Genomic DNA, 12983 nt, shown 5'->3' on the forward strand with positions numbered 1-12983 from the left:
ATTGAACAATTGAACTCTCGCCGAATTGGCTGAAGGAAATATTCTCTTACATTTGCACTTTTCTCATCTTAGGTGGTGCAACATTAAAGCCCTTCCTGGTGCCAATCGTTTGCTTAAACATCTAAAGAATCATGGAGTTCCAATGGCATTAGCATCAAACTCTCCAAAGGAGAGCATTGAAGCCAAAATATCTTATCATGATGGTTGGTTTATTTAAGTATCACTAGCTTCTTGTGCTCCTTTGCTCGTGGTTGTGTGTTATTATACAAATGAACTTGTTTGTGTGTAGGATGGAAAAGCTCTTTCTCTGTCATAATTGGTGGTGATGAAGTCAGAACAGGGAAGCCTTCTCCTGACATGTGAGATGCTACAATGTGGTCTTAGCTTTGGAGACTGAGGCTTGCTTGTCCATATAAGAAAGATCTTTGTGCTTTTTCCTTCCTCTTCCATTTCTAATTATTTTATATTGTGCCTAATATCATCAGGTTCCTTGAAGCCGCTGAGAGATTAAGCATGGAGCCTTCTAGCTGTCTTGTTATTGAAGATTCTCTGTAAGTTCTTCAATTTCTGTTTTCTTACCAGGTATTGATTGTATCTGGTATACAGTTTCTGTGGTAGCTCCAAGTCTTTGATGGTTACACGTTCTATTTTGGTCACCTCTCATCTCCCTAAATATATTATTCCCTTTGGTTATATTTATAATATACGAAGATAATGTTACTACCTTTCCCCTCTTCCCAGTGAGTCAAGTAGGTTTCTGTAGCCTAGTGCTCACAGTTTTATGTTCTACGTATATTTAACTTTCAAATACATCACGTATTGGCTGCGTAGAACTGTTGTGTGATAACTTAGCCAGCCAAAGTTATATGATCTTTTTGCTTTTTTAAGGATGATGGCTAGTTGTTAAGGATTAAAAGCATACTTTTATCAGATTCCTGTAATTTCTCTGTGCTTAGGTAATTTGGTGAAGGATTGTAGTGCATATTTGAGAGAGAGAAAGAGAGAGAACCTGTTTAGAACCCTTTTTTTTACGTCCTGGCTAAATTCCTTCACAATATTCTTTTGTATATTATTTGCTCTCAGGTTGAATTCTCATGTAAATTATGGTTTATGATTTAAACTTACTTTTGATCACATTTCCTTCCACTCTAATTGATTTGGATCTTACACATCTTTATCTGAAAAAACTGCCTCCCAGGGATCTCTATATCTTTCTAACTATGATGCTCTGAACTGAGCCTTGGACTTACCCAGTTAGCCTCATATGTCCAGTATACATTTATTCTTCTGTTGTAATTTAACTGATTATCTTAGACAGCTCACTCCATAATAGTTGAAAACTGGTTGCCTATTTCCGGCGAGGTTTCTACTTTGGATGCTTGCATGAATGATGATTTTTCAAGCCAGATTGTATTCTTAATAGATGCTGCCTTTCCTCCATACCCTTTTTCTGAACAAATGTTTATCTGGCTACATCAGTCCTGGTGTTACTGCAGGTAAGGCTGCTGAGATGCAAGTGGTTGCTGTACCATCACTTCCAAAACAGTCGCATCTGTATACTGCAGCAGATGAAGTCATCAATTCCCTACTTGATTTGCGACCTGAAAAGTGGGGTCTACCACCATTTGAAGATTGTAATCCCCTAATACCTTAAGTTTGTATTCTTTGTGTATATTGTATTTCATTTTTCAGTATCTCATTCATAAAGAGCTAGTATTGTAAATTCTTGCAGGGGTTGATGGAACTTTGCCATTAGATCCTTGGTATATTGGGGGTCCTGTCATCAAGGGATTTGGTCGTGGCTCAAAGGTTCTCGGGATCCCTACAGGTTTGTGAGAACTTATTTTACAATTAGTGTCTAGTGGCAATGTATGTGCCCTTCTTCTGCTATAAATGCAAAATAAGATTGAAGTGTACATTTCATCTTGTATTGACTGTTGTACTGTGATATTTACCTGAAATGAAGATAAGGTTGATAAACAAAGAGCTTTGCTACCCAGCAAAAAGTAATTTAATATTAAATTTGATGAACGGATGTAATGCAATATTATTCATTGGGTGTAAATGATGCCATAATGCCACTTCATTAGATTTTTCGTACTATTATTTTGCTTTTTATAATAAGAAGCATCTTTTTATAAGCAAGAGTAGTTCAAACTTCTGGTATGAACCAAAAGAATAAGTGTTTCTATGAGATAACAATCCTGTTTTGTGGTTTCCTCATTTGCTGTAGTATAGGTTCAGATGTGGTATTGATTTTGTAATTTGCCTTTGAATATATCTCATCTGCAGATGAATTCTGGTCTAGTACTAATAGTAGTGAGTAAACCATTTTCTTGCAGCTAATTTATCAACGAAGGGCTATTCAGATCTCCTTGCAGAGCATCCCTCGGGGGTTTATTTTGGTTGGGCTGGATTATCATCCAGAGGTGTTTTTAAAATGGTCATGAGCATTGGTTGGAATCCATATTTCGACAACAAAGAAAAGACTATAGTAAGTGTTCTGATATGATCATTCATATGCAGTAAAAGAATTATTTGCCTCATAAGTTTCTTGATGATACCTTTCTATCAACACAGGAGCCTTGGATACTTTACAAGTTTGATGAGGATTTCTATGGGGAAGAACTTCGGCTCATTATAGTTGGTTACATTCGTCCCGAGGTATTAGCTGAATGAGTATTTCTTGTGTTACTTGTGTTGCATATACTTTTTTTTAAGCTTCACTAAAACCTGGCATTGTGTGCATATATAGGCCAATTTTCCATCCCTTGAAAGCTTAATAGCTAAGATTCATGAAGACGGTGAAATTGCTGAGAAGGCTCTTGAACTTCCCTTGTATTCAAGTTACAAGAATGACCCATATTTAAGAAGCTCTTAGCAATATTTATTTTACTAATCTCATTAAGGAAACCTCCTGAATTTGGTTTGCTATTATTGTTTCGAGATTGGAAGCCTCTTCTTCCGTCCAAAAACAGTTTGCCACGTATTGATTCAACAAAGGATCGTACAATCAACTGATAATTAAGGAAGGTACTGTAAATTCATGTAAGATGCATGCACAGTGCGTACTAAAATAAACTATGAAGATGCTTTCCAATGTCCTTTTGCCACCCTAAATAGAACTAGACTTGTATGCATTTTGATTCAGGAAAGGCAATTACGGTTGAATGCCAATGTATTTCCAACCAAGAATAATAGGCAAGTTCTTTTTCTTTAGTGTATAGAACTTGGCTTTAATGGGAAATTGCTTTAAAATATTCTCGTCATAATAATTTTAATAAAGTTTGAATATTGGTAGTAATGACTAATGAGAAAAAAAAGTTCAGTTTAGGGGATAATTTTTTCATTTAACATTAAATTTTTTTAATTTTAAATTCTAAATCCTAAACTTTATATCTTACAACGTAAATTTATTAAAAATAAAAGTAAACAAATAATTTTATAATATAAAAAATTAACTAATATTGATTATTTAAAAATTGATTTCTTATATTTTTTGAAAAAGATTAAAACAAACTGTAGAAATAAATAAAAATAACAAACTAGCTATATGTGATAGTATATTGCTTCTTTTAGAGAATAAATATAGATAACTAATTTTTAATTAGTTAAAATTTAAGATTTATTGTGATAAGAATGAGAAATGAGTTGGATGCCCATTTAATTCTTGGGCGGCTCAGTTTCTCAAGGAAAGAATATTTGATTTTCAATTAATGAAGTGTGGAAAATTAAGATTTTGTATGTGTATAAATAGAGGCAATAATAATAATAATCTCCCCTCTGAATATTGTCTTCTTCTCTTTCCATATGTTGCTAATATATAATAGTAGTGAATATATAAATTACTTCTATTATTATAGTAAGATAATTATATTGTAGTAAAAATTAAAATTTGAGTCTTCTATTTATACATCTTTATTTTATATTTAGTATATTTTTTATTTATTTTACAACACGTTATCAGCACGAAATTCTAATAAAATTTTAGGAAGACTTCAGGTAACAAATTTTTATTATGTCAAAGCTTTTTCATCTTGAATATAATGTTTTTGATATATCTGGAAATAATTATTTATCATGGATACTAGATGCTAAAATCCATCTTGATTTAATGTATCTTGAAGATACCATTAAGGCTGAAAATAATACATCCCAGAAGGATAAAAGCCAAATCCATGATTTTCCTTCGTCATCATCTTGAAGTATGATTGAAAAATGAATATCCTACATTAAAAGATCATGCAGATCTGTGGAAAGACCTTAAAAAAAGAATAATCATGAAAAGACGGTGATACTTCCTCACGCCCGATATGTTAGAGAAAATTTTCTCGACCTTCCATGCCTCGAATGTGCTCCTGCAACAGCAGTATCGCGAAAAAGAATTAAAAATTTTTTTTTGAGCTCTTGCTTTCTTGTTGCTGAACGCAACAATGAGTTGTTCTTAAGAAATCATGAAGCGCGTCCAGCTGGCGCCGCCCCATTTCCTGAAGCAAATGCGACAAATTATAACCCCAGAAGAGGTAAATGGCAAGATTTTGATAACAAGAAAAATTATGGAAGGAAAAGAAATTATGTTCACAAGAAAAGATCTCACTAGAAGTGGGATAAAGAAAGAAACAATGGGCAAAGTAAATCAATTAAGGATAAATGCTTCCGTTGTGGTGGAAAGGGCCATTGGTCACGTATCTGTCGTACCCCAAGGCACCTAGTTGATCTTTATCAAGCATCCTTGAAAAAGGATGACAAAGAAAAGGAAACAAATTTTGTTTCAAATTATGAAAATTCCACCACTCATCATGATGTATCTAATTTCTTTGAGAATTTTGAAGGAAATATTGGCCATTTGATTAATGATGGAATAGTTTAATATGTGTGTTTGTTAAGTATTCATGTGAATAATTTTTTACTGTACATGTACTTTTACTCATTTTATTATTATCATTATTTGTTTTTGAAGAAAAATGGCAAGGACGTATTCTGAAGATATTTGCCTTGCGGATAGTGCAAGTTCGCACACTATTCTTAAAAGTACTATATATTTTATCCATCTTGTGCCAAAAGAAGAATATGTTAATACTATTATTGGCTCGGGTAATGTGATAGAAGGCTCCGGAAGAGCTATAATTTTGTTTCCTGGAGGAACAAAATTCATAATAAATAATGCACTATTGTCTACCAAGTCTCTGAGAAACTTGTTAAGTTTCAAAGATATTCGCTGAAATGGATATCATATTGAAACAATGAATGAGGGAAATCATGAGTATTTATGTATCACAACTCTTGATTTAAATAAAAAGGTTATATTAGAAAAGTTACTCTCACTTTCATCTGTATTGTATTATACCAAGATTAGTGCAATTGAATCACATGCCATTGTAAACCAGAAGTTTACTAGCCCAAATGAATTCATAACTTGGCATGATAGATTGGGTCATCCGGGAACAACCATGATGAGGAGAATCATTGAAAACTCTCATGGACATTCACTAAAGAACCAGAAAATTCTTAAATCTAGTGAATTTTATTGTGCTGCATGTTCTCAAGGGAAGTTAATTTTAAGGCCATCACCAGTAAAGATTGGATTTGAGTCCCCTTAATTCCTAGAAAGAATTCAAGGTGATATATGTGGACCTATTCATCCACCATGTGGATCTTTTAGATATTTTATGGTCCTAATAGACGCATCTTCGAGATGGTCACATGTGTGCTTATTGTCTTCTCGCAACTTGGCGTTTGCGAGATTACTGGCTCAAATTATTCGATTAAAAGCATAATTTCCAGAAAATCCAATCAAAGTAATTCATCTTGATAATGCTGGTGAATTTACTTCTCAAGCTTTTGATGCTTATTGTATGGCTAATGGAATAAGTGTTGAACATCCAGTAGCTTATGTTCACACACAAAATGGGTTAGCATAATCACTTATTAAACGCCTCCAGTTAATTGCTAGACTCTTACTTATGAGAAAAAATCTCCCAACTTCGGTTTGGGGGCATGCTATTTTACATGCCGCAGCACTTATTCGTTTAAGGCCAACGAGCTACCATCAATTCTCCCCTATGCAATTAGCTTTTGGCCAGCAGGCAAATGTTTCCCATTTAAGAATATTTAGATGTGCGATATATGTTCTCATTGCACCACCTAATCGCACCAAAATGGGACCCCAGAGAAAATTGGGATATATGTTGGATATGATTCTCCCTCTATAGTGAGGTATCTTGAGATACAAACTGGAGATGTATTTAAAGCCCGGTTTGCGGATTGTTATTTTGATGAATCAAAATTTCCAACATTAGGGGGAGAGAATAAGCTTCCTGAAAAGGAACTTAATTAGAATGCATCATCGTTGATGCATTTAGATCCTCGATCAGGGCAATGTGAACTACAAGTTCAAAAGATTATATATTTGCAAAGAATAGCAAATAAATTACCTTATGCATTTTTCGATACAAAGAGAATTACCAAATCTTATATACCAGCGGAAAATGCCCCAATTCGAATTGATGTCCCAGTAGGACAAGTAGCCACTGAAGCAAGCGTGGCAGGCTTGTCGGTTCCAAAGATAAAAATCCTCGAAAGAGAAAAGAGGTAAATACTATTCCTGTTGAAAAAGCCACAGTAAAGACACCTGCAGTTGTCCAAAATTCTGATATAATTTTAACGCCAGAAGACGTTCAGGTACCTGAAAATTGTGAAAATGATGAGATCTCGATAAATTATGTCTTTACAGGAGAGAAATGGGACCGAAATAAGACAATTGTCAATGAAATATATTTGCATATAACATGGCATTAAACATCATGCATGAAAGCCAAGATCAGTCGAAGAATGTCGGCAAAGGAATGATTGGCCAAAATGGAAAGAAGCCATGAAGGCTGAATTAGACTCACTTACAAAACGTGAAGTCTTTGGACCTGTAGTCCGTACACCAGAAGATGTAAAATCTGTTGGATACAGGTGGGTATTTGTGAGAAAACGAAATGAGAAAAATGAAGTTGTGCACTACAAAATCCGACTTGTGGCACAAGGTTTTTCACAAAGGCCCGGTATAGATTATGAAGAAATGTATTCCCCTGTAGTGGATGCGATAACATTGTGTTGTTTGGTCAGTTTATCTGCATATCATAAACTGTATATGCATTTAATGGATGTGGTAACAGCCTATTTATACGACTCATTAGATTGGGATATCTATATGAAAGTCCCTGAAGGACTAAAGATATCTAAACCATCTAATGAATATTCACAAGGGTTATACTCAGTTAAATTGCAAAGATCTTTATACGGTCTAAAGCAATCTGGACGAATGTGGTATAATCGTCTTACCGAGTATCTGGCCAAAAATGAATTTAAGAATGATGATATCTGTCCATGTATTTTCATAAAGAAATCTGCATCTGGATTCATTATAATTGCTGTGTACGTTGATGATTTAAATATCATTGGGACTCCTGAAGAGATTCCAACAATTATAAAAACTCTTAAAGAAGAGTTTGAGATGAAAGATCTTGGAAAGACTAAGTTTTGTCTCGGCCTGGAGATCGAGTATATAAAAAGTGGGATCTTTATTTATCAAACAACATACACAGAAAAGATCTTGAAGAGATTTTATATGGATAAGTCACATTCCTTAAGTACCCCAATGATCGTAAGATCTTTGGATGTGAAAAATGATCAATTCCGTCCTAAAGAAGAGAATGAAGATATCCTTGGTCCTGAAGTACCATATCTTAGTGTCATTGGAGCGCTAATGTATCTTGCTAATAATACATGACCCGATATATCATTTGCTGTGAATTTACTAGCAAGGTATAGTTCCTCTCCAACCAGAAGACATTGGAGTGGAATCAAGCAAATCTTTCGATATCTTCATGGGACGGTTGATATGAGATTGTTTTATCCCTATGGATCCAAGTCACAATTAGTTGGCTATGCAGATGTTGGATACTTGTCTGATCCATATAAAGGGAGATCTCAAACTGGATATATGTTCACATATGGAGGTACAGCTATATCATGGAGGTCCACGACACAGACGATAGCAGTAACCTCCTCTAATCATGCTGAAATACTGGCGATTCACGAAGCTAGTCGCGAGTGTTTTTGGCTGAGGAGTCTGATTCAATATATTCTGTCATCATGTGGACTGATTGATCATAAGATAACTCAAACTGTCCTGTTTAAAGATAATACAACATGCATTGCTCAATTTAAAGGCGGATACATCAAAGGTGATAGAACAAAGCATATTTCTCTCAAATTCTTCTTCACTCATGATCTTCAAAATCAAGGGACAATTGATATCCAACAGATCCGCTCAAGTGATAATCCGGCAGATTTATTTACAAAGTCACTCCCAAAATCCTCCTTTGAAAGATTGGTACATGAGATTGGGATGCGCCGATTTCGAGACATTAAATGATGTTGGCATGAGGGGGAGATTGTACTCTTTTTTCCTTGGTCATGTTTTTTCCCATTGGGTTTTTCTTGACAAGATTTTTAATGAGGCAGTCCCATCACAAAGGATATTGTACTCTTTTTCCTTCACTAAAGTTTTTTTTCCACTGAGTTTTCTTTAGTAAGGTTTTAATGAGGCATATTCCTAAATAGTCATCCAAGGGGAGTATTGTAATAAGAATGAGAAATGAGTTGGATACCCATTTAATTCTTGGGCGGCTCAGTTTCTCAAGGAAAGAATATTTGATTTTCAATTAATGAAGTGTGGAAAATCAAGATTTTGTATGTGTATAAATAGAGGCTTAAGCCATAACACATCAATAATAATAATAATCTCCCCTCTTTCTATATATTGTCTTCTTCTCTTTCCATACGTTACTAATATATAATAGTAGTGAATATATAAATTACTTCTATTATTATAGTAAGATAATTATATTGTAGTAAATATTAATACTAGCAAAAAAACGTTTGCACTTAGTTGACCCTTTTTCTTAAAAATTATGTTGAAAAAGAAAACTTTTAATCTTTAATTTTTTTTAATCATTTATAAAAGAGAAAGAACAGAGCAGAAAGCATGACAAAGAGGAGAGGGAGTTTTGGCGGTTGTAATTGCCACAGAAGAGGCGCTGAGCAGAGCCATGGGAGCAGAAGAGGAGCTTCAAGTAGCAAGCCCCATCCAACACTCCGTTTCCACCGACTACTCGTGGCCCCGCTTTCGCTTCGATCTCCCTCCTCACCGAACCTACCACTTCCATAATCAGTTCGTCACTCCCTCTAACCCTAACAACTTCCTCAAAGCCGTCAAATGGTAACTAGCTAACTAACAAACTCACCTTCTTCATACTCTCTTTCATGCCTCGCATTCATCTTTTCTCCCTCTCTTTCTTTCAGGTCGCCCGATGGTTCCTGTTTCCTCACCACTTCCGACGACAACACTCTCCGCATCTTCACTCTGTAAAATAACTTCCCCTCTTCCTCCATTATCATCTATTTATTCCGTAAAATGCACCGAAATCGCTTTTGCTTTCTATCTTTCAGACCGGACCCTGAAGCCGCCACTCTGGTTGATGCTTCACAATCTGATGACGGTATGCTCCCTGCAACGATGACGTATTCTTGCTGTTTTGAATGCTTTTGCATGCAAGCGTAGTAGTCAAATCATTTTGTTGTTGTTGGTGGTGGTTGTAGATTCCTTTGCGGCGAGTCTAGTTATGAGTGAAGGAGAGCCTATACATGATTTTTGTTGGTATCCTTACATGTCTGCATCAGGTTCCTTCCTAAACTCCAGAACTTTTTTTATATCTTGAATGATTATTGATTATCATGCTTATTGGTCTATATGAACGAAGATTTGGCAATAAAATTTGCATATGTTTCAGATCCTGTGACCAATGTTTTTGCAACTACTACTCGCGACCATCCTATTCATCTATGGGATGCTACTTTGGGACAGGTACTGCTTCTTCACTCATGAGCTTAATTTGCAAACTAGGAAGCTCGTCTACTCCATTTGTTTTGCTTGATGCCAAAATCTTCAAATTAAACCTCTATTGTGCCGATAAATTTATTTATTCATTTTAAAGAAAAAGAAGCGTGTCAAATTGATCACGAGTGTACTGTGGTTATGAGATTCATACCAAGTGTCAGTTCCAGCTTATGTTGAGCAGTGGTTACACATTCTGTTTTCTATAGTGCTATTATTGGAGTTTCTGATCCTTTTTCTTTTTCTTTTGTTGGGTTAAACATGCAGCTACGTTGCACGTATCGAGCTTATGATAACATGGATGAGATTACTGCGGCATTTTCAGTTGCTTTTAATCCTGCCGGGACTAAGTAAGTAACATGTTTCTTTTGAGGACCAGTAGTTTACATATTACGTAATGCATTTTTCCTTTGACAACTTGTGCTTCATTTTTTTAAATATATCTGAAAGAGACCTTATATATCATCCACGAAAGTCACCCCCCTCTCTCTCTCTCTCTCTCTCTCTTAAAAAGAGACTTTCTTCAGGACAATTAAACATGTTATCACCCCTTAGGTTTATTTAATTAAAATGTCATGGACCAATGCTTCGGATTTCTGCCTGTTTTATCTAAAGTCAATATCCCATCCATGATGTTGTTTTTCACAATGTGGTAGAGCTTTTTACTCTGATTGTGGTGATCAGTGTGATGAATTAAATTATGACTTTTATTATTAGATGATGAACCTAAATCTATTGTTTATTTTGTAGGATATTTGCTGGATACAACAAATGTATCAGGATGTTTGATCTACATCGTCCTGGCAGAGATTTTGAATTGTATTCAACAGCAAAAGATAAAAAAGAAGGCCAAACAGGTATTTTTTCAAATTAGGTATATTAATTAGATTTTAATCTTTTATTTAGAGAAAAAATATGGTAATCATTGTGCAATAATGAGAACATACTCCAACCCAAATATATGCATATAATTCATCCTAAACCCTAAATTTTTACCATGCAGGTATCATATCTGCAATGGCCTTCTCTCCATCTCATACTGGAATGCTTGCTTTGGGTTCATACAGTCAAACTACTGGCATTTATAGGGAAGATAACATGGAACTCTTGTACGTTTTGCATGGTCAAGAAGGTGGGATTACGCATGTAAGTCACCTTTGCTTGTAATTAATTGGTTCTGAATATGAAACAAAGAAGAAAGTCTAAAATTCCCCCTCCTTCAGGTCCAGTTTTCCAGAGACGGAAATTATCTATATAGTGGAGGTCGGAAGGTAAGATTTTCATATTTCCTTCTCTACCTAGGTTGTTTTCAACTTGATGAATAATGTTTTCTTTGGTTAATTTACTTAAATATCTCTGATGTAGCTCCCCTTCCTTATTTTATGGTTGCATTTACCACTGTTTCTTGTCATATATTTTATATATATGATTATTCACCAATATCAGATATTCAAATTTCTTGAAGGACCCTTACATACTATGCTGGGATGTGCGCAAAGCTGTTGACTGTGTCTTCAAGTAATATTCTCTTGGTTCTCTTTCCTGTGTTTTATTTATATGTGAATTGAAAATATTAAGTATAATGGTATGGAGTGTAGATGCTAATGAACAAAACTGAAGCAAAGTCTTACCTACTCTCAAGTTGCAAGTGCTTCCCTGAAAACAAAGGACTTGTTGAAATTGTCAAGACCTGCCCACTATTAGACATTTAAAGGATCAGATAATATGAGGGACATACTCTGCTTGGCTACAATGTAGTTAAATTTGTGAAATCCATAGCTAATATAGCTGCAGTATTTCTTAACTCATGATGACCCACTTTTTTGCCTGTATAAATTGCCATTCATATGAAATCTTGATTGACAGACTCCAAGCACCTTGTTTCCTGTGATCTTTAGATTCCCACCCCCAAGGAATTAATGTACTATTTACTCCACGCCTATACATGTTCAATGCTGAGATGCATGTATGCACCATGTTACTAGGTTATACAGATCATCAGAAAGCACCAATCAGCGGATACTTTTTGATATTGACCCTTCTGGTCAGCATCTTGGTACAGGCGGCCAGGTTTCTTTCTAAACCATTCCTATTTTCTATCAATGACAGTCAATTAATATTTGGCTTATGGTTCTAAATGATAATCCCTTCAGGATGGCTTAGTACATATATACGATCTTCAAACTGGGCAGTGGGTATCAGGCTTCCAGGCTGCATTAGGTACTTAATTCTTGTACTCTTCAAAGATGATGGTTGGGCTTTGATAACTCATCTTTTACGCTTATCTGACCTATCAGTTTTCTTGAAGTATGCTGCCTTATTTGGATCACATCTGCAATGCATATGCTCAGTGATGTTTCATTCATGCTAAAATTAGGTCTTGCTTCCTCTTCCCCCATTACTTGAAGTTCAGAGTTAAAACTATGTAATGGGCGAAACCATCTCAATTGTTTACCCATTGTGGGTTTTTCACATAGCTTGTCGGGTTCCACCATTTTGATAATATCTGTTTCCTCATGTTCCCTTTAGTTCAGCTTCTAATTTTATTTTTATTTTTGTTGTGATTTGTGAACCTTGTATTTTGACTCTGGATTGATTGTTACATGCATCAAAATATCAGTGGCGTTATGGCAGTGAACTGAATTTTCTTTAATGAGAGATAATCAATTAGTCATGGTGGTTTAATTGCATGATCTGATTTTTTGTGCTTACCCCAATTTATCCTAATTCCATGTTCTATTTGTCTATTTCCTGATTTTCGCATAGGCTGCATTCTTCCCCATCTTCCTTTCCTCTGTTTGCAGATAATCTAATAATTGCAAGCCCCATATCATGTAACGACTAATGAGACATAATTTTGAATCTCTGTATTCATTCATTCTTTTAAAGTCCCAACGTATTTGGTAGTTATCAAAAGTGGGGAATGCAAGTCCCGTAACATTGTTTTTCAAGCAACACAATGATATACTATTAGGAGCTACCAGCTAGTTGGCCGCAGGTGTTCTTTGTGCACATTTTTTCATTCTCATAACTGTTT

The 12983-nt window shown here is 35.2% G+C and overlaps 2 protein-coding genes across 4 annotated transcripts in view; both read left to right on the forward strand.

Annotated features, from left to right (window-relative positions):
- LOC107626228 (bifunctional riboflavin kinase/FMN phosphatase) overlaps positions 1 to 3198 on the forward strand; it is a 4597-nt gene extending 1399 nt beyond the window's left edge. Inside the window, exons 4-11 of the mRNA XM_016329060.2 lie at positions 73 to 203; positions 290 to 359; positions 486 to 551; positions 1480 to 1634; positions 1733 to 1828; positions 2343 to 2494; positions 2581 to 2664; positions 2756 to 3198. Coding sequence (XP_016184546.2) covers positions 73 to 203; positions 290 to 359; positions 486 to 551; positions 1480 to 1634; positions 1733 to 1828; positions 2343 to 2494; positions 2581 to 2664; positions 2756 to 2881 — 880 coding nt within the window. The 3' untranslated portion in view covers positions 2882 to 3198. The remainder of the gene's footprint in view (positions 1 to 72; positions 204 to 289; positions 360 to 485; positions 552 to 1479; positions 1635 to 1732; positions 1829 to 2342; positions 2495 to 2580; positions 2665 to 2755) is intronic.
- The window catches only part of LOC107626229 (telomerase Cajal body protein 1), a 5112-nt gene continuing 1140 nt past the window's right edge, over positions 9012 to 12983 (forward strand). The window contains exons 1-13 of one of the 3 annotated variants that reach the window (XM_021116548.1): positions 9012 to 9271; positions 9355 to 9417; positions 9502 to 9551; positions 9652 to 9732; positions 9843 to 9916; positions 10214 to 10296; positions 10697 to 10803; positions 10950 to 11092; positions 11170 to 11217; positions 11412 to 11464; positions 11932 to 12016; positions 12100 to 12166; positions 12751 to 12977. In XM_021116548.1, the coding sequence (XP_020972207.1) occupies positions 9102 to 9271; positions 9355 to 9417; positions 9502 to 9551; positions 9652 to 9732; positions 9843 to 9916; positions 10214 to 10296; positions 10697 to 10803; positions 10950 to 11092; positions 11170 to 11217; positions 11412 to 11464; positions 11932 to 12016; positions 12100 to 12166; positions 12751 to 12791 (1065 nt within the window). In that variant the 5' untranslated portion in view covers positions 9012 to 9101 and the 3' untranslated portion in view covers positions 12792 to 12977. Of the gene's footprint in view, positions 9272 to 9354; positions 9418 to 9501; positions 9552 to 9651; positions 9733 to 9842; positions 9917 to 10213; positions 10297 to 10696; positions 10804 to 10949; positions 11093 to 11169; positions 11218 to 11411; positions 11465 to 11931; positions 12017 to 12099; positions 12171 to 12254; positions 12978 to 12983 lie in introns of those variants that run through there. The other 2 variants (XM_016329063.2, XM_016329062.2) reach the window with 2 other exon arrangements.

Source organism: Arachis ipaensis, chromosome B02 (assembly GCF_000816755.2).
Source record: "Arachis ipaensis cultivar K30076 chromosome B02, Araip1.1, whole genome shotgun sequence".
Lineage (NCBI taxonomy): Eukaryota > Viridiplantae > Streptophyta > Magnoliopsida > Fabales > Fabaceae > Arachis > Arachis ipaensis.